The 25731-nt window shown below is 47.4% G+C and overlaps 5 protein-coding genes across 8 annotated transcripts; all 5 read left to right on the forward strand.

The window, feature by feature from the left end:
• Positions 1–405: 405 nt before the first annotated feature.
• LOC143016322 (E3 ubiquitin-protein ligase TRIM39-like) lies at positions 406–4119 on the forward strand. 2 transcript variants are annotated; one of them, XM_076170591.1, is made up of 2 exons: positions 406–1330; positions 2067–4119. In XM_076170591.1, exons 1-2 carry the CDS (start codon positions 1093–1095, stop codon positions 3707–3709), a joined length of 1881 nt encoding a protein of 626 aa, XP_076026706.1. In that variant the 5' UTR covers positions 406–1092; the 3' UTR covers positions 3710–4119. The 2 variants fall into 2 exon arrangements, with proteins under 2 accessions (XP_076026706.1, XP_076026707.1); XM_076170592.1 differs by having other exon boundaries at positions 2070–4119.
• A 792-nt stretch (positions 4120–4911) lies between these two features.
• On the forward strand, positions 4912–9200 carry LOC143016325 (E3 ubiquitin-protein ligase TRIM21-like). The gene is made up of 2 exons (XM_076170598.1): positions 4912–5516; positions 6270–9200. Exons 1-2 carry the CDS (start codon positions 5384–5386, stop codon positions 7910–7912), a joined length of 1776 nt encoding a protein of 591 aa, XP_076026713.1. The 5' UTR covers positions 4912–5383; the 3' UTR covers positions 7913–9200.
• A 92-nt stretch (positions 9201–9292) lies between these two features.
• LOC143016302 (uncharacterized) lies at positions 9293–16087 on the forward strand. Its single transcript, XM_076170563.1, has 5 exons — positions 9293–9414; positions 10168–11807; positions 12335–12413; positions 13040–13297; positions 14037–16087. Exons 2-5 carry the CDS (start codon positions 10170–10172, stop codon positions 15677–15679), a joined length of 3618 nt encoding a protein of 1205 aa, XP_076026678.1. The 5' UTR covers positions 9293–9414; positions 10168–10169; the 3' UTR covers positions 15680–16087.
• A 1244-nt stretch (positions 16088–17331) lies between these two features.
• On the forward strand, positions 17332–21321 carry LOC143016324 (E3 ubiquitin-protein ligase TRIM39-like). 2 transcript variants are annotated; one of them, XM_076170596.1, is made up of 3 exons: positions 17332–17467; positions 18207–19889; positions 21025–21321. In XM_076170596.1, the coding sequence occupies exons 1-2, from the start codon at positions 17335–17337 to the stop codon at positions 19847–19849; spliced, it is 1776 nt and encodes a 591-aa protein (XP_076026711.1). In that variant the 5' UTR covers positions 17332–17334; the 3' UTR covers positions 19850–19889; positions 21025–21321. The 2 variants fall into 2 exon arrangements, with proteins under 2 accessions (XP_076026711.1, XP_076026710.1); XM_076170595.1 differs by lacking the exon at positions 21025–21321 and having other exon boundaries at positions 18207–20259.
• On the forward strand, positions 21319–24515 carry LOC143016323 (E3 ubiquitin-protein ligase TRIM39-like). Of its 2 annotated transcripts, none has more exons than XM_076170593.1 (2): positions 21319–21724; positions 22460–24515. In XM_076170593.1, exons 1-2 carry the CDS (start codon positions 21592–21594, stop codon positions 24103–24105), a joined length of 1779 nt encoding a protein of 592 aa, XP_076026708.1. In that variant the 5' UTR covers positions 21319–21591; the 3' UTR covers positions 24106–24515. The 2 variants fall into 2 exon arrangements, with proteins under 2 accessions (XP_076026708.1, XP_076026709.1); XM_076170594.1 differs by having other exon boundaries at positions 22463–24515.
• The last annotated feature ends 1216 nt before the right edge of the window (positions 24516–25731 follow it).

A 25731-nucleotide genomic window follows, 5' to 3' on the forward strand; every position in this document is an offset into this window, starting at 1 on the left:
TCCAGTTGTAGCAGATCATCATGTGTTCTATATGACCCAGGGTGGATCATGGTACCGGTCCAGTCCGTGAGCAGGTCCTCATTCTGCTGTCAGCTGGCTCAGGACGTCTCTGGTTGAGCTCCCACACTTGAGGCTCTACATCAGGGGTCTTGCACCCTCTCTTACACATCAAACACACACACAAACACACACACACACGCATTACAGAGGGGGGTGCAGGGCAGCCATTCTACAGTGCCCTGGAGCAGTTGGTGGTTTGGTGCCTTGCTCACAGGCACCGCGGCAGTGCCCTGGAGGCAAACTGGCAACTCACAAGCTACCATTCCACTACTTGGTCCACACGGGGACTCGACATGCGATCCTCCAGCTGAGTCTTACTATGGACTGAGCTACTGCTGCCCCCAGTAGCGGGGGGAACGGACGGGCCGGAGGTTCCCCCCCTCTGTGTAACGGGTTAATAAGTTACGTAATAAATAGTTAAGTTATATTGGTATATATATTGTTAAATCCTGCGGAAATGGATGAGGGCTTTTATTTTGGTAGTCAGTGTCTGTTTGGCACGTCAGTGGCATTGTGGGTAATCTGTGTCAGAATCAATGTCTTCTGTCTGCAGGTAGTTTTGGTAGAAATGCGGTCCGCAATAAATGTTATTAAATCTTATTTTCGTAACATTGTATGTGTTTTATGTATCCTGTTGTGAAATATTATTATTACCTCCTTTGTGAATCGTATTTGTGTGATGTTACATCGTTTTGTAACTTTAATTTGGTTTTGTAGTTTCGTTTGCTCTGGAATCACGTGTTCACTTTAGTTTTATATTTTAATATGATATTTATTCCGTTTAGGCGGACCATATTTCGTCGTTGTTCCCGACTCATACCTGTGCTTATTCGTCATGTAGTGTTCTGTATTCCGTGTGAATTGTGTGTTTAACTCGTTTAATTCTTTCATTTGTTTTACGTTCGGGGTGTAGTACCTTTTATGGCCACAGGGGTTTATTTCTTCGGCATTATTGTCTATATCAAGTATTGTTAATTAGATTGTTTTGTAAATAAGTAATAATATAAATAAGTGTTTTGCTATACTTACGTTATGAATAAAGTTCCATTCACACCAGATGCAAGCTCCTTATTAATGCAAGACACAGCGCAGGTTACACCTGCATTAAACTATAGAAAGAGGCGGAGCATCAACCAGGTGATCCTCCAGAGAAACAGAAAGAGAGTCAGAGAGTCAGAGAGCAGAGCTGCAGTCGACTGGACTGAAGCAGAAGAGAAGCCAGAGGATCAGAAGTTTGTCCACAGCACAGCAGCGTCTCAGCCAAACTCAGGTGAGTCCAGACACAATCAAGAGTGTTTGAGCAGCAAGAAGCCCAAAGCTGAGCTGCTCTCACACGGCTCACTTCACTCCTTCATTCTAAAAGGCTTCACTCATGTTTCAGTGTTCACACGCTGCTGCTTGTAGACAAACCAGCAATGGATCGGCCTTTTTCCTCACGTTTACACCGTCAGAACGGGAAAAGAGCGGCAGAAAGTGAGCAGCAGGAAGTGTGTGTGTTTAGCTGCGTCAGTGAGTCAGTGAGACACACACACAACAACAGGAAGTGAAGTGAATGCAGCCTGTAGTCACGTCAACTTTAACAGAGTCAGAATAGAAGCAAAGAGACAAAAGCTTCATTTCTGTCCTGATCAATATTGATTCAATCCTAATGATTGATCTCTGGACCTTTCCCACTCTAACACGTCATGCTAACACGCTAACTGTTACATTTGATACGCAGCACAAACTAGAACCAAGTCCACCAACACAGAGCTGAGACTGAAGTTCAGGATTTGACCTTTAGATTGAGGTCACAGCCGTGGTTTCCCCTCTGACGCCCCCACAGTCAGAACCATGTAACTACAGCTAGGTTGTGTCTCCATGTTTCATTCCTTGAATGTAGTCAGATGTTGATCACTGAGGAGCTTTAAAGCTGCTGCTGTGGTTCCAGACTCTTAGTTCTGTTAGACTCTCAGTGATCGTGGCATTCCAGAGTTGTTGTCCCTCATTGTCTCCTTTGTTCTCAGCAGACATGTCTGCTGCCAGCCGTCTGCAGTCTGAAGATCAGTTCCTGTGCTCCATCTGTCTGGACGTCTTCACTGATCCAGTCTCCACATCATGTGGACACAACTTCTGCAGAACCTGCATCACTCAACACTGGGACAGTAACGTCCAGTGTGTGTGTCCTCTGTGTAAGAAGATGTTCCACACAAGACCTGAGCTGGAGGTTAACAGGCTCCTATCTGAAGTGGCTGCTGAGTTCAGACAGTCGAGGCAAAACGAAGCCAGCAGAAGATCAGAGGAACCAGCTGCCAAACCAGGAGAAGTTCAGTGTGACGTCTGCACTGGAACCAAACTAAAGGCCATCAAGTCCTGCCTGAAGTGTGAGGCCTCCTACTGTCAGACTCATCTGGAGCCTCATCTGACAGCAGCACGCCTGAGATCACACCAGCTGATCCATCCTGTGGACAACCTGGAGGACAGGATGTGTAAGAAGCACAAGAAACCTCTGGAGCTCTTCTGCAAGACCGACCAGACCTGTGTGTGTTCACTCTGTCCTGTTTTAGACCACAAGAACCATGAGTTTGTTCCTCTGGAGGAAGAATATGAAGGAAAGAAGTCTGAGCTGGAGAAGACAGAGGCTGAAATTCAGCAGAAGATGCAGCAGACATGTCTGAAGATCCAGGAGATCAACCAGTCAGAAAAGCTCAGCAGGGAAGCTGCAGACAGAAAGAAAGCAGAAGGACTTCAGATCTTCACCACTCTGAAACAGCATGTGGAGGACATCCAGGCCGACTTCATGGAGACCGTGGAGGAGAAGCAGAGGAGCACAAAGAAACAGGCTGAAGACTTCATCAGAGAGCTGCAGCAGGAACTCTCTGAGCAGAGAGAGAGAGCTGCTGAGGTGGAGAAGCTCCTACTCTCTGAAGATCACCTCGACCTGCTCCAGAGCTTCTCATCCATCAGCTGTGCTCCTCCCACCAAGGACTGGACAGAGGTCAGAGTCCATCAAAGGTCACATGAGGGGAGCCTGGTGAAAGCTGTGGCTCAGCTGGAGGAGACCATCAGTAAGGAGGTGAAGGAGCTGCTGAAGGTGGAGCTGAGGAGGATCCAGCAGTTTGCAGTGGACGTGACTCTGGATCCTGATACAGCTCAACCTAAACTCATCCTGTCTGATGATGGGAAACAAGTTTACTGTGGTGATGTGAGGAAGAAACTCCCAGACAAACCACAGAGATTTGAAGCTGTTTGTGTTTTAGGAAAGCAGAGTTTCTCCTCCAGAAGATTTTACTTTGAGGTTCAGGTCAAAGGAAAGACAGAGTGGGATGTAGGAGTGACCAGAGAGACGAGTGAGAGGAAGGGACGCATCACACTGAACCCTCAGCGAGGTTACTGGACTGTTATATTGAGGAATGAAGATAAGTTCTCAGCTTGTGATGACGCTCCTGTCCTTCTGAGTCTGAAGTCAAAGCCAGAGAAGGTGGGCGTGTTTGTGGACTATGAGGAGGGTCTGGTCTCCTTCTATGACGTGGATGCTGCAGCTCTGATCTTCTCCTTCACTGGCTGCTCCTTCACTCATAAGCTCCTCCCATACTTCAGTCCCTCTCCTAATCTTGGTGGTAGAAACTCCGCCCCTCTGATCATCTCAGCTGTCAGTCACCCTGAGTAACCTGCTGGAGTTGATGTGTAATGATTCTCTGTCATTTAAGGTCCAGATGATCTGATCTTACTTTGACTTCTTCTTCTTCTTCACATACTGATTTGTCATTGATGACATCATATTTGTCTGTGATGTTTCTGGTTGCTTCTTTCTGCTGTAACACAACAATCCACCCACACTGATCTGATCTAATAACTGTTGATCAATAAATCAATACACACATGCTGCCAACTCCTCACAGATGAACCTGATCAGAAATAAGAAGGTATTATTCTTATTGTTTTCTTGTGTTTTTATTGTTGTGATCATTGTAAATAGATCAAATGTTGGGTTGTGGTTTATGAATCAATTGATCGTTTCATTTATCTTTGTCACATTCAGGGATTTCAGGACAAAATCAATAAACACCTCTTGTGTGAGCTCCTGCTTCCTGTCAGCTGTGTCTTAAAGTGATTTCCTGTTTGACTTTCAGGTGATCAATACTGCCGGGGAGATTATGATCACAGTATAATTATTGATATGCCGTCATGGAAAGAACCTCCACCCCTGCTCTACATGCATGTTACACCTTAGACTGAAGTCTTGCTGTCACATGATCACAGATACCAGACGTCTCTGCAGCTTTGTGTAGCAGGGAGAGCAGAGCCAGAGCAGCTCCTGCAGAGGGACAGGACCTCAGACCTCATCCCTCAGGTCTCCAGTCAGGCCAAGCCCACTTAGCACAGGCACATCTGCGTGCTCAGCAGTGTGTCTCCAGTGGTGTGATGGATCCAGCTCTGGTGCTCCAGTCGGGTCTGAACCCTGTCTCTTGTGTTTACATTGGGAGGTTCTGGGCTCCTGGTTCCTCCTTCATGTTCCACAGAGCATCATGGGTTTAGACTCATCTGCTTTACATCCTCAACAAGTAACAGGTTTAACATGCTGCTCTGCCTCATGCTGCTCTGCCTCACGCCGCTCTGCCTCACGCTGCTCTCCTGACACGACTGCAGCAGAAGGAAACTCCTACCTGCATCACTGAGGACGTTGTTTAGAAACGGGCCAGAGGACGGAGCTGAGGGACGCTGGACTCTTCATCATGAAGTCAAATCCTCAAATTAAGGATTTGCCAAAGATTTAAAAATGTCTGGACAGGCACAATGAAAATGTGGGGCTGGACTATTAAAGTGCAGGGACAGAGACATAAATCCAGTTGTAGCAGATCATCATGTGTTCCATATGACCCAGGGTGGATCATGGTACCGGTCCAATCCGTGAGCAGGTCCTCATTCTGCTGTCAGCTGGCTCATGACGTCTCTGGTTGAGCTCCCACTCCTGAGGCTCTACATCAGGGGTGGAGAACCTTTTTCCTTTCCTCCAGCCCTCAGGAGCCTCACTAGATTATTGACACCAAGCTTTTGTTGATTAAGATACTTTATTTATCATGTTACATGCAATTCACGTCCAATTGAAATTTATCCTGCACCCTCTTACACATCACACACACACACACACACACATGCATTACAGAGGGGGGTGCAGGGCAGCCATTCTACGGCGCCCCTGGAGCAGTTGGGGGTTCGGTGCCTTGCTCACAGGCACCTCGGAAGTGCCCTGGAGGCAAACTGGCAACTCACAAGCTACCAGTCCACACAGAGGTTCCCTACCCCTACATGCAACGATAGAAAGAGGCGGAGCATCAACCAGATGATCCTCCAGAGAAACAGAAAGAGAGTCAGAGAGTCAGAGAGCAGAGCTGCAGTCGACTGGACTGAAGCAGAAGAGAAGCCAGAGGATCAGAAGTTTGTCCACAGCACAGCAGCGTCTCAGCCAAACTCAGGTGAGTCCAGATACAATCAAGAGTGTTTGAGCAGCAAGAAGCCCAAAGCTGAGCTGCTCTCACACGGCTCACTTCACTCCTTCATTCTAAAAGGCTTCACTCATGTTTCAGTGTTCACACGCTGCTGCTTGTAGACAAACCAGCAATGGATCAGCCTTTTTCCTCACGTTTACACCGTCAGAACGGGAAAAGAGCGGCAGAAAGTGAGCAGCAGGAAGTCAGCAGCAGGAAGTGTGCGTGTTGAGCTGCGTCAGTGAGTCAGTGAGACACACACACAACAACAGGAAGTGAAGTAAATGCAGCCTGTAGTCACGTCTACTTTAACAGAGTCAGAATAGAAGCAAAGAGACAAAAGCTTCATTTCTGTCCTGATCAATATTTATTCAATCCTAATGATTGATCTCTGGACCTTTCCCACTCTAACACGTCATGCTAACACGCTAACTGTTACATTTGATACGCAGCACAAACTAGAACCAAGTCCACCAACACAGAGCTGAGACTGAAGTTCAGGATTTGACCTTTAGATTGAGGTCTCAGCCGTGGTTTCCCCTCTGACGCCCCCACAGTCAGAACCATGTAACTACAGCTAGGTTGTGTCTCCATGTTTCATTCCTTGAATGTAGTCAGATGTTGATCACTGAGGAGCTTTAAAGCTGCTGCTGTGGTTCCAGACTCTTAGTTCTGTTAGACTCTCAGTGATCGTGGCATTCCAGAGTTGTTGTCCCTCATTGTCTCCTTTGTTCTCTGCAGACATGTCTGCTGCCAGCCGTCTGCAGTCTGAAGATCAGTTCCTGTGCTCAATCTGTCTGGACGTCTTCACTGATCCAGTCTCCACATCATGTGGACACAACTTCTGCAGAACCTGCATCACTCAACACTTGGACAGTAACGTCCAGTGTGTGTGTCCTCTGTGTAAGAAGAAGTTCCACACAAGACCTGAGCTGGAGGTTAACAGGCTCCTATCTGAAGTGGCTGCTGAGTTCAGACAGTCGAGGCAAAACGAAGCCAGCAGAAGATCAGAGGAACCAGCTGCCAAACCAGGAGAAGTTCAGTGTGACGTCTGCACTGGAACCAAACTAAAGGCCATCAAGTCCTGCCTGAAGTGTGAGGCCTCCTACTGTCAGACTCATCTGGAGCCTCATCTGACAGCAGCACGCCTGAGATCACACCAGCTGATCCATCCTGTGGACAACCTGGAGGACAGTATGTGTAAGAAGCACAAGAAACCTCTGGAGCTCTTCTGCAAGACCGACCAGACCTGTGTGTGTTCACACTGTCCTGTTTTAGACCACAGGAACCATGAGTTTGTTCCTCTGGAAGAAGGATATGAAGGAAAGAAGTCTGAGCTGGAGAAGACAGAGGCTGAAATTCAGCAGAAGATGCAGAAGACATGTCTGAAGATCCAGGAGATCAACCAGTCAGAAAAGTTTAGCAGGGAAGCTGCAGACAGAAAGAAAGCAGAAGGACTTCAGATCTTCACCACTCTGAAGCAGCATGTGGAGGACATCCAGGCCGACTTCATGGAGACCGTGGAGGAGAAGCAGAGGAGCACAAAGAAACAGGCTGAAGACTTCATCAAAAAGCTGCAGCAGGAACTCTCTGAGCAGAGAGAGAGAGATGCTGAGGTGGAGAAGCTCCTACTCTCTGAAGATCACCTCCACCTGCTCCAGAGCTTCTCATCCATCAGCTGTGCTCCTCCCACCAAGGACTGGACAGAGGTCAGAGTCCATCTGAGGTCACATGAGGGGAGCCTGGAGAAAGCTGTGGCTCAGCTGGAGGAGACCATCAGTAAGGAGGTGAAGGAGCTGCTGAAGGTGGAGCTGAGGAGGATCCAGCAGTCTGCAGTGAACGTGACTCTGGATCCTGATACAGCTCATCCTAAACTCATCCTGTCTGATGATGAGAAACAAGTTCATCATGGTGATGTGAGGACGAATCTCCCAGACAAACCACAGAGATTTGATTCATCTGTTTGTGTTTTAGGAAAGCAGAGTTTCTCCTCTGGAAGATTTTACTTTGAGGTTCAGGTCAAAGGAAAGACTTGGTGGGCTTTAGGAGTGACCAGAGAGACGAGCAACAGGAAGGCAGGCTTCACACTGAGGCCTCAGGAAGGTTACTGGACTGTAGGGTTGAGGAATGAAGATAAGTTCTCAGCTGGATATTTCCCTCCTGTTCCTCTGAGTCTGAAGTCAAAGCCAGAGAAGGTGGGCGTGTTTGTGGACTATGAGGAGGGTCTGGTCTCCTTCTATGACGTGGATGCTGCAGCTCTGATCTTCTCCTTCACTGGCTGCTCCTTCACTCACAAGCTCCTTCCATTCTTCTGTCCCTCGTCTAATGGTAGTGGTACAAACTCCGCCCCTCTGATCATCTCATCTGTCAGTCACACTGAGTAACCTGCTGGAGTTGATGTGTAATGATTCTCTGACAGAGACATAAATCCAGTTGTAGCAGATCATCATGTGTTCCATATGACCCAGGGTGGATCATGGTACCGGTCCAGTCCGTGAGCAGGTCCTCATTCTGCTGTCAGCTGGCTGAGGACGTCTCTGGTTGAGCTCCCACTCCTGAGGCTCTACATCAGGGGTGGGGAACCTTTTTCCTTTCCTCCAGCCCTCAGGAGCCTCACTAGATTATTAACACAAATCTTTTGTTGATTAAGATACTTTATTTATCATCTTACATGCAAATCACGAGCAAATCACAGGCAATTGAAATTTGTCTTGCACTCACACACATTCACACACACACACACACACACACATGCATTACAGAGGGGGGTGCAGGGCAGCCATTCTACGGCGCCCCTGGAGCAGTTGGGGATTCGGTGTCTTGCTCACGGGCACATCGGCAGTGCCCTGGAGGCAAACTGGCAACTCACAAGCTACCATTCCACTACTTGGTCCACACGGGGACTTGACCTGCGACCCTCCAGCTGAGTCTAACTATAGACTGAGCTACTGCTGCACCCAGTAGCGGGGGGAACGGACGGGCCGGAGGTTCCCCCCCTCTGTGTAACGGGTTAATAAGTTACGTAATAAATAGTTAAGTTATATTGGTATATATATTGTTAAATCCTGCGGAAATGGATGAGGGCTTTTATTTTGGTAGTCAGTGTCTGTTTGGCACGTCAGTGGCATTGTGGGTAATCTGTGTCAGAATCAATGTCTTCTGTCTGCAGGTAGTTTTGGTAGAAATGCGGTCCGCAATAAATGTTATTAAATCTTATTTTCGTAACATTGTATGTGTTTTATGTATCCTGTTGTGAAATATTATTATTACCTCCTTTGTGAATCGTATTTGTGTGATGTTACATCGTTTTGTAACTTTAATTTGGTTTTGTAGTTTCGTTTGCTCTGGAATCACGTGTTCACTTTAGTTTTATATTTTAATATGATATTTATTCCGTTTAGGCGGACCGAATTTCGTCGTTGTTCCCGACTCATACCTGTGCTTATTCGTCATGTAGTGTTCTGTATTCCGTGTGAATTGTGTGTTTAACTCGTTTAATTCTTTCATTTGTTTTACGTTCGGGGTGTAGTACCTTTTATGGCCACAGGGGTTTATTTCTTCGGCATTATTGTATATATCAAGTATTGTTAATTAGGTTGTTTTGTAAATAAGTAATAATATAAATAAGTGTTTTGCTTTACTTACGTTATGAATAAAGTTCCATTCACACCAGATGCAAGCTCCTTATTAATGCAAGACACAGCGCAGGTTACACCTGTATTAAACTATAGATAGAGGCGGAGCATCAACCAGGTGATCCTCCAGAGAAACAGAAAGAGAGTCAGAGAGTCAGAGAGCAGAGCTGCAGTCGACTGGACTGAAGCAGAAGAGAAGCCAGAGGATCAGAAGTTTGTCCACAGCACAGCAGCGTCTCAGCCAAACTCAGGTGAGTCCAGACACAATCAAGAGTGTTTGAGCAGCAAGAAGCCCAAAGCTGAGCTGCTCTCACACGGCTCACTTCACTCCTTCATTCTAAAAGGCTTCACTCATGTTTCAGTGTTCACACGCTGCTGCTTGTAGACAAACCAGCAATGGATCGGCCTTTTTCCTCACGTTTACACCGTCAGAACGGGAAAAGAGCGGCAGAAAGTGAGCAGCAGGAAGTGAGCAGCAGGAAGTGTGTGTGTTTAGCTGCGTCAGTGAGTCAGTGAGACGCACACACAACAACAGGAAGTGAATGGAATGCAGCCTGTAGTCACGTCAACGGTAACAGAGTCAGAATAGAAGCAAAGAGACAAAAGCTTAATTTCTGTCCTGATCAATATTCATTCAATCCTAATGATTGATCTCTGGACCTTTCCCACTCTAACACGTCATGCTAACACGCTAACTGTTACATTTGATACGCAGCACAAACTAGAACCAAGTCCACCAACACAGAGCTGAGACTGAAGTTCAGGATTTGACCTTTAGATTGAGGTCACAGCCGTGGTTTCCCCTCTGACGCCCCCACAGTCAGAACCATGTAACTACAGCTAGGTTGTGTCTCCATGTGTCATTCCTTGAATGTAGTCAGATGTTGATCACTGAGGAGCTTTAAAGCTGCTGCTGTGGTTCCAGACTCTTAGTTCTGTTAGACTCTCAGTGATCGTGGCATTCCAGAGTTGTTGTCCCTCATTGTCTCCTTTGTTCTCAGCAGACATGTCTGCTGCCAGCCGTCTGCAGTCTGAAGATCAGTTCCTGTGCTCCATCTGTCTGGACGTCTTCACTGATCCAGTCTCCACATCATGTGGACACAACTTCTGCAGAACCTGCATCACTCAACACTGGGACAGTAACGTCCAGTGTGTGTGTCCTCTGTGTAAGAAGATGTTCCACACAAGACCTGAGCTGGAGGTTAACAGGCTCCTATCTGAAGTGGTTGCTGAGCTCAGACAGTCGAGGCAAAACAAAGCCAGCAGAAGATCAGAGGAACCAGCTGCCAAACCAGGAGAAGTTCAGTGTGACGTCTGCACTGGAACCAAACTAAAGGCCATCAAGTCCTGCCTGAAGTGTGAGGCCTCCTACTGTCAGACTCATCTGGAGCCTCATCGGACAGCAGCACGCCTGAGATCACACCAGCTGATCCATCCTGTGGACAACCTGGAGGACAGGATGTGTAAGAAGCACAAGAAATCTCTGGAGCTCTTCTGCAAGACCGACCAGACCTGTGTGTGTTCACTCTGTACTGTTTTAGACCACAGGAACCATGAGTTTGTTCCTCTGGAAGAAGAATATGAAGGAAAGAAGTCTGAGCTGGAGAAGACAGAGGCTGAAATTCAGCAGAAGATGCAGCAGACATGTCTGAAGATCCAGGAGATCAACCAGTCAGAAAAGCTCAGCAGGGAAGCTGCAGACAGAAAGAAAGCAGAAGGACTTCAGATCTTCACCACTCTGAAGCAGCATGTGGCGGACATCCAGGCTGACTTCATGGAGACCGTGGAGGAGATGCAGAGGAGCACAAAGAAACAGGCTGAAGACTTCATCAAAGAGCTGCAGCAGGAACTCTCTGAGCAGAGAGAGAGAGCTGCTGAGGTGGAGAAGCTCCTACTCTCTGAAGATCACCTCCACCTGCTCCAGAGCTTCTCATCCATCAGCTGTGCTCCTCCCACCAAGGACTGGACAGAGGTCAGAGTCCATCAAAGGTCACATGAGGGGAGCCTGGTGAAAGCTGTGGCTCAGCTGGAGGAGACCATCAGTAAGGAGGTGAAGGAGCTGCTGAAGAAGGTGGAGCTGAGGAGGATCCAGCAGTTTGCAGTGGACGTGACTCTGGATCCTGATACAGCTCATCCTAAACTCCACCTGTCTGATGATGGGAAACAAGTTTACTGTGGTGACGTGAGGAAGAATCTCCCACACAAACCACAGAGATTTGATTCATCTGTTTGTGTTTTAGGAAAGCAGAGTTTCTCCTCTGGAAGATTTTACTTTGAGGTTCAGGTCAAAGGAAAGACTTGGTGGGCTTTAGGAGTGACCAGAGAGACGAGCAACAGGAAGGCAGGCTTCACACTGAGGCCTCAGGAAGGTTACTGGACTGTAGGGTTGAGGAATGAAGATAAGTTCTCAGCTGGATATTTCCCTCCTGTTCCTCTGAGTCTGAAGTCAAAGCCAGAGAAGGTGGGCGTGTTTGTGGACTATGAGGAGGGTCTGGTCTCCTTCTATGACGTGGATGCTGCAGCTCTGATCTTCTCCTTCACTGGCTGCTCCTTCACTCACAAGCTCCTTCCATTCTTCTGTCCCTCGTCTAATGGTAGTGGTACAAACTCCGCCCCTCTGATCATCTCATCTGTCAGTCACACTGAGTAACCTGCTGGAGTTGATGTGTAATGATTCTCTGACAGAGACATAAATCCAGTTGTAGCAGATCATCATGTGTTCCATATGACACAGGGTGGATCATGGTACCGGTCCAGTCTGTGAGCAGGTCCTCATTCTGCTGTCAGCTGGCTCAGGACGTCTCTGGTTGAGCTCCCACTCCTGAGGCTCTACATCAGGGGTGGGGAACCTTTTTCCTTTCCTCCAGCCCTCAGGAGCCTCACTAGATTATTAACACAAATCTTTTGTTGATTAAGATACTTTATTTATCATGTTACATGCAAATCACGTGCAATTGAAATTTGTCTTGCACCCTCTTACACATCAAACACACACACATGCATTACAGAGGGGGGTGCAGGGCAGCCATTCTACGGCGCCCCTGCAGCAGTTGGTGGTTTGGTGCCTTGCTCACAGGCACCGCAGCAGTGCCCTGGAGGCAAACTGGCAACTCACCCGCTACCAGTCCACTTACTCGGTCCACACGGGGACTCGACCCTGCAACTCTCCAGCTGAGTCTTACTATGGACCGAGCTACTGCCGCCCCCAGTAGCGGGGGGAACGGACGGGCCGGAGGTTCCTCCCCTCTGTGTAACGGGTTAATAAGTTACGTAATAAATAGTTAAGTTATATTGGTATATATATTGTTAAATCCTGCGGAAATGGATGAGGGCTTTTATTTTGGTAGTCAGTGTCTGTTTGGCACGTCAGTGGCATTGTGGGTAATCTGTGTCAGAATCAATGTCTTCTGTCTGCAGGTAGTTTTGGTAGAAATGCGGTCCGCAATAAATGTTATTAAATCTTATTTTCGTAACATTGTATGTGTTTCATGTATCCTGTTGTGAAATATTATTATTACCTCCCTTGTGAATCGTATTTATGTGATGTTACATCGTTTTGTAACTTTAATTTGGTTTTGTATTTTCGTTTGCTCTGGAATCACGTGTTCACTTTAGTTTTATATTTTAATATGATATTTATTCCGTTTAGGCGGACCGAATTTCGTCGTTGTTCCCGACTCATACCTGTGCTTATTCGTCATGTAGTGTTCTGTATTCCGTGTGAATTGTGTGTTTAACTCGTTTAATTCTTTCATTTGTTTTACGTTCGGGGTGTAGTACCTTTTATGGCCACAGGGGTTTATTTCTTCGGCATTATTGTATATATCAAGTATTGTTAATTAGGTTGTTTTGTAAATAAGTAATAATATAAATAAGTGTTTTGCTTTACTTACGTTATGAATAAAGTTCCATTCACACCAGATGCAAGCTCCTTATTAATGCAAGACACAGCGCAGGTTACACCTGTATTAAACTATAGAAAGAGGCGGAGCATCAACCAGGTGATCCTCCAGAGAAACAGAAAGAGAGTCAGAGAGTCAGAGAGCAGAGCTGCAGTCGACTGGACTGAAGCAGAAGAGAAGCCAGAGGATCAGAAGTTTGTCCACAGCACAGCAGCGTCTCAGCCAAACTCAGGTGAGTCCAGATACAATCAAGAGTGTTTGAGCAGCAAGAAGCCCAAAGCTGAGCTGCTCTCACACGGCTCACTTCACTCCTTCATTCTAAAAGGCTTCACTCATGTTTCAGTGTTCACACGCTGCTGCTTGTAGACAAACCAGCAATGGATCGGCCTTTTTCCTCACGTTTACACCGTCAGAACGTGAAAAGAGCGGCAGAAAGTGAGCAGCAGGAAGTGTGTGTGTTTAGCTGCGTCAGTGAGTCAGTGAGACGCACACACAACAACAGGAAGTGAATGGAATGCAGCCTGTAGTCACGTCAACGGTAACAGAGTCAGAATAGAAGCAGAGAGACAAAAGCTTCATTTCTGTCCTGATCAATATTCATTCAATCCTAATGATTGATCTCTGGACCTTTCCCACTCTAACACGTCATGCTAACACGCTAACTGTTACATTTGATACGCAGCACAAACTAGAACCAAGTCCACCAACACAGAGCTGAGACTGAAGTTCAGGATTTGACCTTTAGATTGAGGTCACAGCCGTGGTTTCCCCTCTGACGCCCCCACAGTCAGAACCATGTAACTACAGCTAGGTTGTGTCTCCATGTTTCATTCCTTGAATGTAGTCAGATGTTGATCACTGAGGAGCTTTAAAGCTGCTGCTGTGGTTCCAGACTCTTAGTTCTGTTAGACTCTCAGTGATCGTGGCATTCCAGAGTTGTTGTCCCTCATTGTCTCCTTTGTTCTCTGCAGACATGTCTGCTGCCAGCCGTCTGCAGTCTGAAGATCAGTTCCTGTGCTCCATCTGTCTGGGCGTCTTCACTGATCCAGTCTCCACATCATGTGGACACAACTTCTGCAGAACCTGCATCACTCAACACTGGGACAGTAACGTCCAGTGTGTGTGTCCTCTGTGTAAGAAGATGTTCCACACAAGACCTGAGCTGGAGGTTAACAGGCTCCTATCTGAAGTGGCTGCTGAGTTCAGACAGTCGAGGCAAAACGAAGCCAGCAGAAGATCAGAGGAACCAGCTGCCAAACCAGGAGAAGTTCAGTGTGACGTCTGCACTGGAACCAAACTAAAGGCCATCAAGTCCTGCCTGAAGTGTGAGGCCTCCTACTGTCAGACTCATCTGGAGCCTCATCTGACAGCAGCACGCCTGAGATCACACCAGCTGATCCATCCTGTGGACAACCTGGAGGACAGGATGTGTAAGAAGCACAAGAAATCTCTGGAGCTCTTCTGCAAGACCGACCAGACCTGTGTGTGTTCACTCTGTACTGTTTTAGACCACAGGAACCATGAGTTTGTTCCTCTGGAAGAAGGATATGAAGGAAAGAAGTCTGAGCTTGAGAAGATGGTGGCTGAAATTCAGCAGAAGATGCAGCAGACACAACTGAAGATCCAGGAGATCAACCAGTCAGAAAAGCTCAGCAGGGAAGCTGCAGACAGAAAGAAAGCAGAAGGACTTCAGATCTTCACCACTCTGAAGCAGCATGTGGAGGACATCCAGGCCGACTTCATGGAGACCGTGGAGGAGAAGCAGAGGAGCACAAAGAAACAGGCTGAAGACTTCATCAAAGAGCTGCAGCAGGAACTCTCTGAGCAGAGAGAGAGAGCTGCTGAGGTGGAGAAGCTCCTACTCTCTGAAGATCACCTCCACCTGCTCCAGAGCTTCTCATCCATAAGCTGTGCTCCTCCCACCAAGGACTGGACAGAGGTCAGAGTCCATCAAAGGTCACACGAGGGGAGCCTGGAGAAAGCTGTGGCTCAGCTGGAGGAGACCATCAGTAAGGAGGTGAAGGAGCTGCTGAAGGTGGAGCTGAAGAGGATCCAGCAGTTTGCAGTGAACGTGACTCTGGATCCTGATACAGCTTATCCTCAACTCATCCTGTCTGATGATGGGAAACAAGTTTACTGTGGTGATGTGAGGAAGAAACTCCCAGACAAACCACAGAGATTTGATTCATGTTCTTGTGTTTTAGGAAAGCAGAGTTTCTCCTCTGGAAGATTTTACTTTGAGGTTCAGGTCAAAGGAAAGACAGAGTGGGATGTAGGAGTGACCAGAGAGACGAGTGAGAGGAAGGGAGTCATCACAGTGAGCCCTCAGCGAGGTTACTGGACTGTTAGGTTGAGGAATGAAGATAAGTTCTCAGCTTGTGATGACGCTCTTGTCCCTCTGAGTCTGGAGTCAAAGCCAGAGAAGGTGGGCGTGTTTGTGGACTATGAGGAGGGTCTGGTCTCCTTCTATGACGTGGATGCTGCAGCTCTGATCTTCTCCTTCACTGGCTGCTCCTTCACTCATAAGCTCCTCCCATACTTCTGTCCCTGTCATAATGATGGTGGTAGAAACTCCGCCCCTCTGATCATCTCAGCTGTCAGTCACCCTGAGTAACCTGCTGGAGTTGATGTGTAATGATTCTGTCATTTAAGGTCCAGATGATCTGATCTTACTTTGACTTCTTCTTCTTCTTCACATACTGATTTGTCATTGGTGACATCATATTTGTCTGTGATGTTTCTGGTTGCTTCTTTCTGCTGTAACACAACAATCCACCCACACTGATCTGATCTAATAACTGTTGATCAATAAATCAATACACACATGCTGCCAACTCCTCACAGATGAACCTGATCAGAAATAAGAAGGTATTATTCTTATTGTTTTCTTGTGTTTTTATTGTTGTGATCATTGTAAATAGATCAAATGTTGGGTTGTGGTTTATGAATCAATTGATCGTTTCATTTATCTTTGTCACATTCAGGGATTTCAGGACAAAATCAATAAACACCTCTTGTGTGAGCTCCTGCTTCCTGTCAGCTGTGTCTTAAAGTGATTTCCTGTTTGACTTTCAGGTGATCAATACTGCCGGGGAGATTATGATCACAGTATAATTATTGATATGCCGTCATGGAAAGAACCTCCACCCCTGCTCTACATGCATGTTACACCTTAGACTGAAGTCTTGCTGTCACATGATCACAGATACCAGACGTCTCTGCAGCTTTGTGTAGCAGGGAGAGCAGAGCCAGAGCAGCTCCTGCAGAGGGACAGGACCTCAGACCTCATCCCTCAGGTCTCCAGTCAGGCCAAGCCCACTTAGCACAGGGACGTCTGCGTGCTCAGCAGTGTGTCTCCAGTGGTGTGATGGATCCAGCTCTGGTGCTCCAGTCGGGTCTGAACCCTGTCTCTTGTGTTTACATTGGGAGGTTCTGGGCTCCTGGTTCCTCCTTCATGTTCCACAGAGCATTATGGGTTTAGACTCATCTGCTTTACATCCTCAACAAGTAACAGGTTTAACATGCTGCTCTGCCTCACACCGCTCTGCCTCACGCCGCTCTGCCTCATGCTGCTCTGCCTCACGCTGCTCCTCACCTGCATCACTGTTGTTTAGAAACGGGCCAGAGGACGGAGCTGAGGGAGGCTGGACTCTTCATCATGAAGTCAAATCCTCAAATTAAGGATTTGCCAAAGATTCAAAAATGTCTGGACAGGCACAATGAAAATGTGGGGCTGGACTATTAAAGTGCAGGGACAGAGACATAAATCCAGTTGTAGCAGATCATCATGTGTTCCATATGACCCAGGGTGGATCATGGTACCGGTCCAGTCCGTGAGCAGGTCCTCATTCTGCTGTCAGCTGGCTCAGGACGTCTCTGGTTGAGCTCCCACTCCTGAGGCTCTACATCAGGGGCGGGGAACCTTTTTCCTTTCCTCCAGCCCTCAGGAGCCTCACTAGATTATTGACAACAAGCTTTCGTTGATTAAGATACTTTATTTATCATGTTACATGCAATTCACGTGCAATTGAAATTTGTCTTGCACCCTCTTACACATCACACACATCACACACACACACACATGCATTACAGAGGGGGGTGCAGGGCAGCCATTCTACGGCGCCCCTGGAGCAGTTGGGGATTCGGTGCCTTGCTCACGGGCACATCGGCAGTGCCCTGGAGGCAAACTGGCAACTCACTAGCTACCAGTCCACACAGAGGTTCCCCACCCCTACATTCAACGATAGAAAGAGGCGGAGCATCAACCAGATGATCCTCCAGAGAAACAGAAAGAGAGTCAGAGAGTCAGAGAGCAGAGCTGCAGTCGACTGGACTGAAGCAGAAGAGAAGCCAGAGGATCAGAAGTTTGTCCACAGCACAGCAGCGTCTCAGCCAAACTCAGGTGAGTCCAGACACAATCAAGAGTGTTTGAGCAGCAAGAAGCCCAAAGCTGAGCTGCTCTCACACGGCTCACTTCACTCCTTCATTCTAAAAGGCTTCACTCATGTTTCAGTGTTCACACGCTGCTGCTTGTAGACAAACCAGCAATGGATCGGCCTTTTTCCTCACGTTTACACCGTCAGAACGGGAAAAGAGCGGCAGAAAGTGAGCAGCAGGAAGTGTGTGTGTTTAGCTGCGTCAGTGAGTCAGTGAGACACACACACAACAACAGGAAGTGAAGTGAATGCAGCCTGTAGTCACGTCAACTTTAACAGAGTCAGAATAGAAGCAAAGAGACAAAAGCTTAATTTCTGTCCTGATCAATATTCATTCAATCCTAATGATTGATCTCTGGACCTTTCCCACTCTAACACGTCATGCTAACACGCTAACTGTTACATTTGATACGCAGCACAAACTAGAACCAAGTCCACCATCACAGAGCTGAGACTGAAGTTCAGGATTTGACCTTTAGATTGAGGTCACAGCCGTGGTTTCCCCTCTGACGCCCCCACAGTCAGAACCATGTAACTACAGCTAGGTTGTGTCTCCATGTTAGATTCCTTGAATGTAGTCAGATGTTGATCACTGAGGAGCTTTAAAGCTGCTGCTGTGGTTCCAGACTCTTAGTTCTGTTAGACTCTCAGTGATCGTGGCATTCCAGAGTTGTTGTCCCTCATTGTCTCCTTTGTTCTCTGCAGACATGTCTGCTGCCAGCCGTCTGCAGTCTGAAGATCAGTTCCTGTGCTCCATCTGTCTGGACGTCTTCACTGATCCAGTCTCCACATCATGTGGACACAACTTCTGCAGAACCTGCATCACTCAACACTGGGACAGTAACGTCCAGTGTGTGTGTCCTCTGTGTAAGAAGATGTTCCACACAAAACCTGAGCTGGAGGTTAACAGGCTCCTATCTGAAGTGGCTGCTGAGTTCAGACAGTCGACGCAAAACGAAGCCAGCAGAAGATCAGAGGAACCAGCTGCCAAACCAGGAGAAGTTCAGTGTGACGTCTGCACTGGAACCAAACTAAAGGCCATCAAGTCCTGCCTGAAGTGTGAGGCCTCCTACTGTCAGACTCATCTGGAGCCTCATCGGACAGCAGCACGCCTGAAATCACACCAGCTGATCCATCCTGTGGACAACCTGGAGGACAGGATGTGTAAGAAGCACAAGAAACCTCTGGAGCTCTTCTGCAAGACCGACCAGACCTGTGTGTGCTCACACTGTCCTGTTTTAGACCACAGGAACCATGAGTTTGTTCCTCTGGAAGAAGAATATGAAGGAAAGAAGTCTGAGCTGGAGAAGATGGTGGCTGAAATTCAGCAGAAGATGCAGCAGACACAACTGAAGATCCAGGAGATCAACCAGTCAGAAAAGCTCAGCAGGGAAGCTGCAGACAGAAAGAAAGCAGAAGGACTTCAGATCTTCACCACTCTGAAGCAGCATGTGGCGGACATCCAGGCCGACTTCATGGAGACCGTGGAGGAGAAGCAGAGGAGCACAAAGAAACAGGCTGAAGACTTCATCAAAGAGCTGCAGCAGGAACTCTCTGGACAGAGAGAGAGAGCTGCTGAGGTGGAGAAGCTCCTACTCTCTGAAGATCACCTCCACCTGCTCCAGAGCTTCTCATCCATCAGCTGTGCTCCTCCCACCAAGGACTGGACAGAGGTCAGAGTCCATCAAAGGTCACATGAGGGGAGCCTGGAGAAAGCTGTGGCTCAGCTGGAGGAGACCATCAGTAAGGAGGTGAAGGAGCTGCTGAAGGTGGAGCTGAGGAGGATCCAGCAGTTTGCAGTGGATGTGACTCTGGATCCTGATACAGCTCATCCTAAACTCATCCTGTCTGATGATGGGAAACAAGTTCACTGTGGTGATGTGAGGAAGAATCTCCCAGACAAACCACAGAGATTTGATTCATGTTCTTGTGTTTTAGGAAAGCAGAGTTTCTCCTCTGGAAGATTTTACTTTGAGGTTCAGGTCAAAGGAAAGACAGAGTGGGCTTTAGGAGTGACCAGAGAGACGAGTGAGAGGAAGGGGGGCATCACACTGAGCCCTCAGCGAGGTTACTGGACTGTAGGGTTGAGGAATGAAGATAAGTTCTCAGCTTGTGATGACCTTTCTGTCCCTCTGAGTCTGGAGTCAAAGCCAGAGAAGGTGGGCGTGTTTGTGGACTATGAGGAGGGTCTGGTCTCCTTCTATGACGTGGATGCTGCAGCTCTGATCTTCTCCTTCACTGGCTGCTCCTTCACTTATAAGCTCCTCCCATACTTCAGTCCCTGTCTTAATCTTGGTGGTAGAAACTCCGCCCCTCTGATCATCTCAGCTGTCAGTCACCCTGAGTAACCTGCTGGAGTTGATGTGTAATGATTCTCTGTCATTTAAGGTCCAGATGATCTGATCTTGCTTTGACTTCTTCTTCTTCTTCACATTCTGATTTGTCATTGATGACATCATATTTGTCTGTGATGTTTCTGGTTGCTTCTTTCTGCTGTAACACAACAATCCACCCACACTGATCTGATCTAATAACTGTTGATCAATAAATCAATACACACATGCTGCCAACTCCTCACAGATGAACCTGATCAGAAATAAGACGGTATTATTCTTATTGTTTTCTTGTGTTTTTATTGTTGTGATCATTGTAAATAGATCAAATGTTGGGTTGTGGTTTATGAATCAATTGATCGTTTCATTTATCTTTGTCACATTCAGGGATTTCAGGACAAAATCAATAAACACCTCTTGTGTGAGCTCCTGCTTCCTGTCAGCTGTGTCTTAAAGTGATTTCCTGTTTGACTTTCAGGTGATCAATACTGCCGGGGAGATTATGATCACAGTATAATTATTGATATGCCGTCATGGAAAGAACCTCCACCCCTGCTCTACATGCATGTTACACCTTAGACTGAAGTCTTGCTGTCACATGATCACAGATACCAGACGTCTCTGCAGCTTTGTGTAGCAGGGAGAGCAGAGCCAGAGCAGCTCCTGCAGAGGGACAGGACCTCAGACCTCATCCCTCAGGTCTCCAGTCAGGCCAAGCCCACTTAGCACAGGGACGTCTGCGTGCTCAGCAGTGTGTCTCCAGTGGTGTGATGGATCCAGCTCTGGTGCTCCAGTCGGGTCTGAACCCTGTCTCTTGTGTTTACATTGGGAGGTTCTGGGCTCCTGGTTCCTCCTTCATGTTCCACAGAGCATTATGGGTTTAGACTCATCTGCTTTACATCCTCAACAAGTAACAGGTTTAACATGCTGCTCTGCCTCACGCCGCTCTGCCTCACGCCACTCTGCCTCACGCTGCTCTCTTGACAAGACTGCAGCAGAAGGAAACTCCTACCTGCATCACTGAGGACGTTGTTTAGAAACGGGCCAGAGGACGGAGCTGAGGGAAACTGGATTCTTCATCATGAAGTCAAATCCTCAAATCAAGGATTTGCCAAAGATTTAAAAATGAAAATGAAAATTTGGGGCTGGACTATTAAAGTGCAGGGACAGAGACATAAATCCAGTTGTAGCAGATCATCATGTGTTCCATATGACACAGGATGGATCATGGTACCGGTCCAGTCCGTGAGCAGGTCCTCATTCTGCTGTCAGCTGGCTGAGGACGTCTCTGGTTGAGCTCCCACTCCTGAGGCTCTACATCAGGGGTGGGGAACCTTTTTCCTTTCCTCCAGCCCTCAGGAGCCTCACTAGATTATTGACACAAAGCTTTTGTTGATTAAGATACTTTATTTATCATCTTACATGCAATTCATGAGCAAATCACAGGCAATTGAAATTTGTCTTGCACTCACTCACACACACACACACACACACACAACACACACACACACACACACACACACACACACACACACACACACACACACACACACACACACACACACACACATGCATTACAGAGGGGGGTGCATGGCAGCCATTCTACGGCGCCGCTGGAGCAGTTGGGGATTCAGTGCCTTGCTCACGGGCACATCGGCAGTGCCCTTGAGGCAAACTGGCAACTCACAAGCTACCAGTCCACACGGAGGTTCCCCACCCCTACATTCAACGATAGAAAGAGGCGGAGCATCAACCAGATGATCCTCCAGAGAAACAGAAAGAGAGTCAGAGAGTCAGAGAGCAGAGCTGCAGTCGACTGGACTGAAGCAGAAGAGAAGCCAGAGGATCAGAAGTTTGTCCACAGCACAGCAGCGTCTCAGCCAAACTCAGGTGAGTCCAGACACAATCAAGAGTGTTTGAGCAGCAAGAAGCCCAAAGCTGAGCTGCTCTCACACGGCTCACTTCACTCCTTCATTCTAAAAGGCTTCACTCATGTTTCAGTGTTCACACGCTGCTGCTTGTAGACAAACCAGCAATGGATCGGCCTTTTTCCTCACGTTTACACCGTCAGAACGGGAAAAGAGCGGCAGAAAGTGAGCAGCAGGAAGTGTGTGTGTTTAGCTGCGTCAGTGAGTCAGTGAGACACACACACACAACAGGAAGTGAAGTGAATGCAGCCTGTAGTCACGTCAACTTTAACAGAGTCAGAATAGAAGCAAAGAGACAAAAGCTTCATTTCTGTCCTGATCAATATTCATTCAATCCTAATGATTGATCTCTGGACCTTTCCCACTCTAACACGTCATGCTAACACGCTAACTGTTACATTTGATACGCAGCACAAACTAGAACCAAGTCCACCAACACAGAGCTGAGACTGAAGTTCAGGATTTGACCTTTAGATTGAGGTCACAGCCGTGGTTTCCCCTCTGACGCCCCCACAGTCAGAACCATGTAACTACAGCTAGGTTGTGTCTCCATGTTCTATTCCTTGAATGTAATCAGATGTTGATCACTGAGGAGCTTTAAAGCTGCTGCTGTGGTTCCAGACTCTTAGTTCTGTTAGACTCTCAGTGATCGTGGCATTCCAGAGTTGTTGTCCCTCATTGTCTCCTTTGTTCTCAGCAGACATGTCTGCTGCCAGCCGTCTGCAGTCTGAAGATCAGTTCCTGTGCTCAATCTGTCTGGACGTCTTCACTGATCCAGTCTCCACATCATGTGGACACAACTTCTGCAGAACCTGCATCACTCAACACTGGGACAGTAACGTCCAGTGTGTGTGTCCTCTGTGTACGAAGATGTTCCACACAAGACCTGAGCTGGAGGTTAACAGGCTCCTATCTGAGATGGCTGCTGAGTTCAGACAGTCGAGGCAAAACGAAGCCAGCAGAAGATCAGAGGAACCAGCTGCCAAACCAGGAGAAGTTCAGTGTGACGTCTGCACTGGAACCAAACTAAAGGCCATCAAGTCCTGCCTGAAGTGTGAGGCCTCCTACTGTCAGACTCATCTGGAGCCTCATCGGACAGCGGCACGCCTGAGATCACACCAGCTGATCCATCCTGTGGACAACCTGGAGGACAGGATGTGTAAGAAGCACAAGAAACCTCTGGAGCTCTTCTGCAAGACCGACCAGACCTGTGTGTGTTCACACTGTCCTGTTATAGACCACAGGAACCATGAGTTTGTTCCTCTGGAAGAAGGATATGAAGGAAAGAAGTCTGAGCTGGAGAAGACAGAGGCTGAAATTCAGCAGAAGATGCAGCAGACACAACTGAAGATCCAGGAGATCAACCAGTCAGAAAAGCTCAGCAGGGAAGCTGCAGACAGAAAGAAAGCAGAAGGACTTCAGATCTTCACCACTCTGAAGCAGCATGTGGCGGACATCCAGGCCGACTTCATGGAGACCGTGGAGGAGAAGCAGAGGAGCACAAAGAAACAGGCTGAAGACTTCATCAAAGAGCTGCAGCAGGAACTCTCTGGACAGAGAGAGAGAGCTGCTGAGGTGGAGAAGCTCCTACTCTCTGAAGATCACCTCCACCTCCTCCTGAGCTTCCCATCCATCAGCTGTGCTCCTCCCACCAAGGACTGGACAGAGGTCAGAGTCCATCAAAGGCCACATGAGGGGAGCCTGGAGAAAGCTGTGGCTCAGCTGGAGGAGACCATCAGTAAGGAGGCGAAGGAGCTGCTGAAGGTGGAGCTGAAGAGGATCCAGCAGTTTGCAGTGAACGTGACTCTGGATCCTGATACAGCTTATCCTAAACTCATCCTGTCTGATGATGGGAAACAAGTTTACTGTGGAGATGTGAGGAAGAATCTCCCAGACAAACCACAGAGATTTGATTCATGTTCTTGTGTTTTAGGAAAGCAGAGTTTCTCCTCTGGAAGATTTTACTTTGAGGTTCAGGTCAAAGGAAAGACAGAGTGGACTTTAGGAGTGACCAGAGAGACGAGTGAGAGGAAGGGAGTCATCACAGTGAGGCCTCAGCGAGGTTACTGGACTGTTAGGTTGAGGAATGAAGATAAGTTCTCAGCTTGTGATGACGCTCCTGTCTCTCTGAGTCTGGAGTCAAAGCCAGAGAAGGTGGGCGTGTTTGTGGACTATGAGGAGGGTCTGGTCTCCTTCTATGACGTGGATGCTGCAGCTCTGATCTTCTCCTTCACTGGCTGCTCCTTCACTCATAAGCTCCTCCCATACTTCTGTCCCTGTCATAATGATGGTGGTAGAAACTCCGCCCCTCTGATCATCTCAGCTGTCAGTCACCCTGAGTAACCTGCTGGAGTTGATGTGTAATGATTCTCTGTCATTTAAGGTCCAGATGATCTGATCTTGCTTTGACTTCTTCTTCTTCTTCACATTCTGATTTGTCATTGATGACATCATATTTGTCTCCGGTGTTTCTGGTTGCTTCTTTCTGCTGTAACACAACAATCCACCCACACTGATCTGATCTAATAACTGTTGATCAATAAATCAATACACACATGCTGCCAACTCCTCACAGATGAACCTGATCAGAAATAAGAAGGTATTATTCTTATTGTTTTCTTGTGTTTTTATTGTTGTGATCATTGTAAATAGATCAAATGTTGGGTTGTGGTTTATGAATCAATTGATCGTTTCATTTATCTTTGTCACATTCAGGGATTTCAGGACAAAATCAATAAACACCTCTTGTGTGAGCTCCTGCTTCCTGTCAGCTGTGTCTTAAAGTGATTTCCTGTTTGACTTTCAGGTGATCAATACTGCCGGGGAGATTATGATCACAGTATAATTATTGATATGCCGTCATGGAAAGAACCTCCACCCCTGCTCTACATGCATGTTACACCTTAGACTGAAGTCTTGCTGTCACATGATCACAGATACCAGACGTCTCTGCAGCTTTGTGTAGCAGGGAGAGCAGAGCCAGAGCAGCTCCTGCAGAGGGACAGGACCTCAGACCTCATCCCTCAGGTCTCCAGTCAGGCCAAGCCCACTTAGCACAGGGACGTCTGCGTGCTCAGCAGTGTGTCTCCACTGGTGTGATGGATCCAGCTCTGGTGCTCCAGTCGGGTCTGAACCCTGTCTCTTGTGTTTACATTGGGAGGTTCTGGGCTCCTGGTTCCTCCTTCATGTTCCACAGAGCATTATGGGTTTAGACTCATCTGCTTTACATCCTCAACAAGTAACAGGTTTAACATGCTGCTCTGCCTCACGCCGCTCTGCCTCACGCCGCTCTGCCTCATGCTGCTCTGCCTCACGCTGCTCCTCACCTGCATCACTGTTGTTTAGAAACGGGCCAGAGGATGGAGCTGAGGGACGCTGGACTCTTCCTCATGAATTCAAATCCTCAAATTAAGGATTTGCCAAAGATTTAAAAATGTCTGGACAGGCACAATGAAAATGTACACGACCACAACACGCTTCCTGCATTCCAGAGGCTGCAGATCACCCGTCTGCACCCTGAGACCCTGATTTATCTCTAATCCAGTCCTCCCTCCTCCTCCTCCTCCTCCTCACAAAGAGTCCCATTCACAGCAGCATCAGCAGAAGCCTTATTTATTTGCTTTAAAGCTGGATTTTAATGGGAGCACGTTTATTTCCATACGTTACTTCACTCTCCCTTATATGAGTAATGTTGCTGCCTGTCCAGTGAAGCTCTAACTTCTTCTCCCATTAAGTCTGTGCTTCTCAGTTCTCTGTTTTCTGTCAAGCAAACTTTTTATTTTACTATACCAAACATTTTTCAACCAACTAATTGAGCCATTTGATATTGAAAAATAAACTTAAATAAAATGAATAAATAATAATAAATTAGATTGATCAGCGCCATGACCTCAGGAGCTCAACATGTTAAACATAGCTCCACCCTTACCCTAACCCAAAAATGAATAAAACAAATTGTGCTTATTTTTT

Source organism: Genypterus blacodes, unplaced genomic scaffold, assembly GCF_046128005.1.
Source record: "Genypterus blacodes isolate CSIRO-AG114 ecotype Tasmania unplaced genomic scaffold, CSIRO-AGI_Gbla_v1 ptg000224l_1, whole genome shotgun sequence".
NCBI classification, from domain to species: domain Eukaryota; kingdom Metazoa; phylum Chordata; class Actinopteri; order Ophidiiformes; family Ophidiidae; genus Genypterus; species Genypterus blacodes.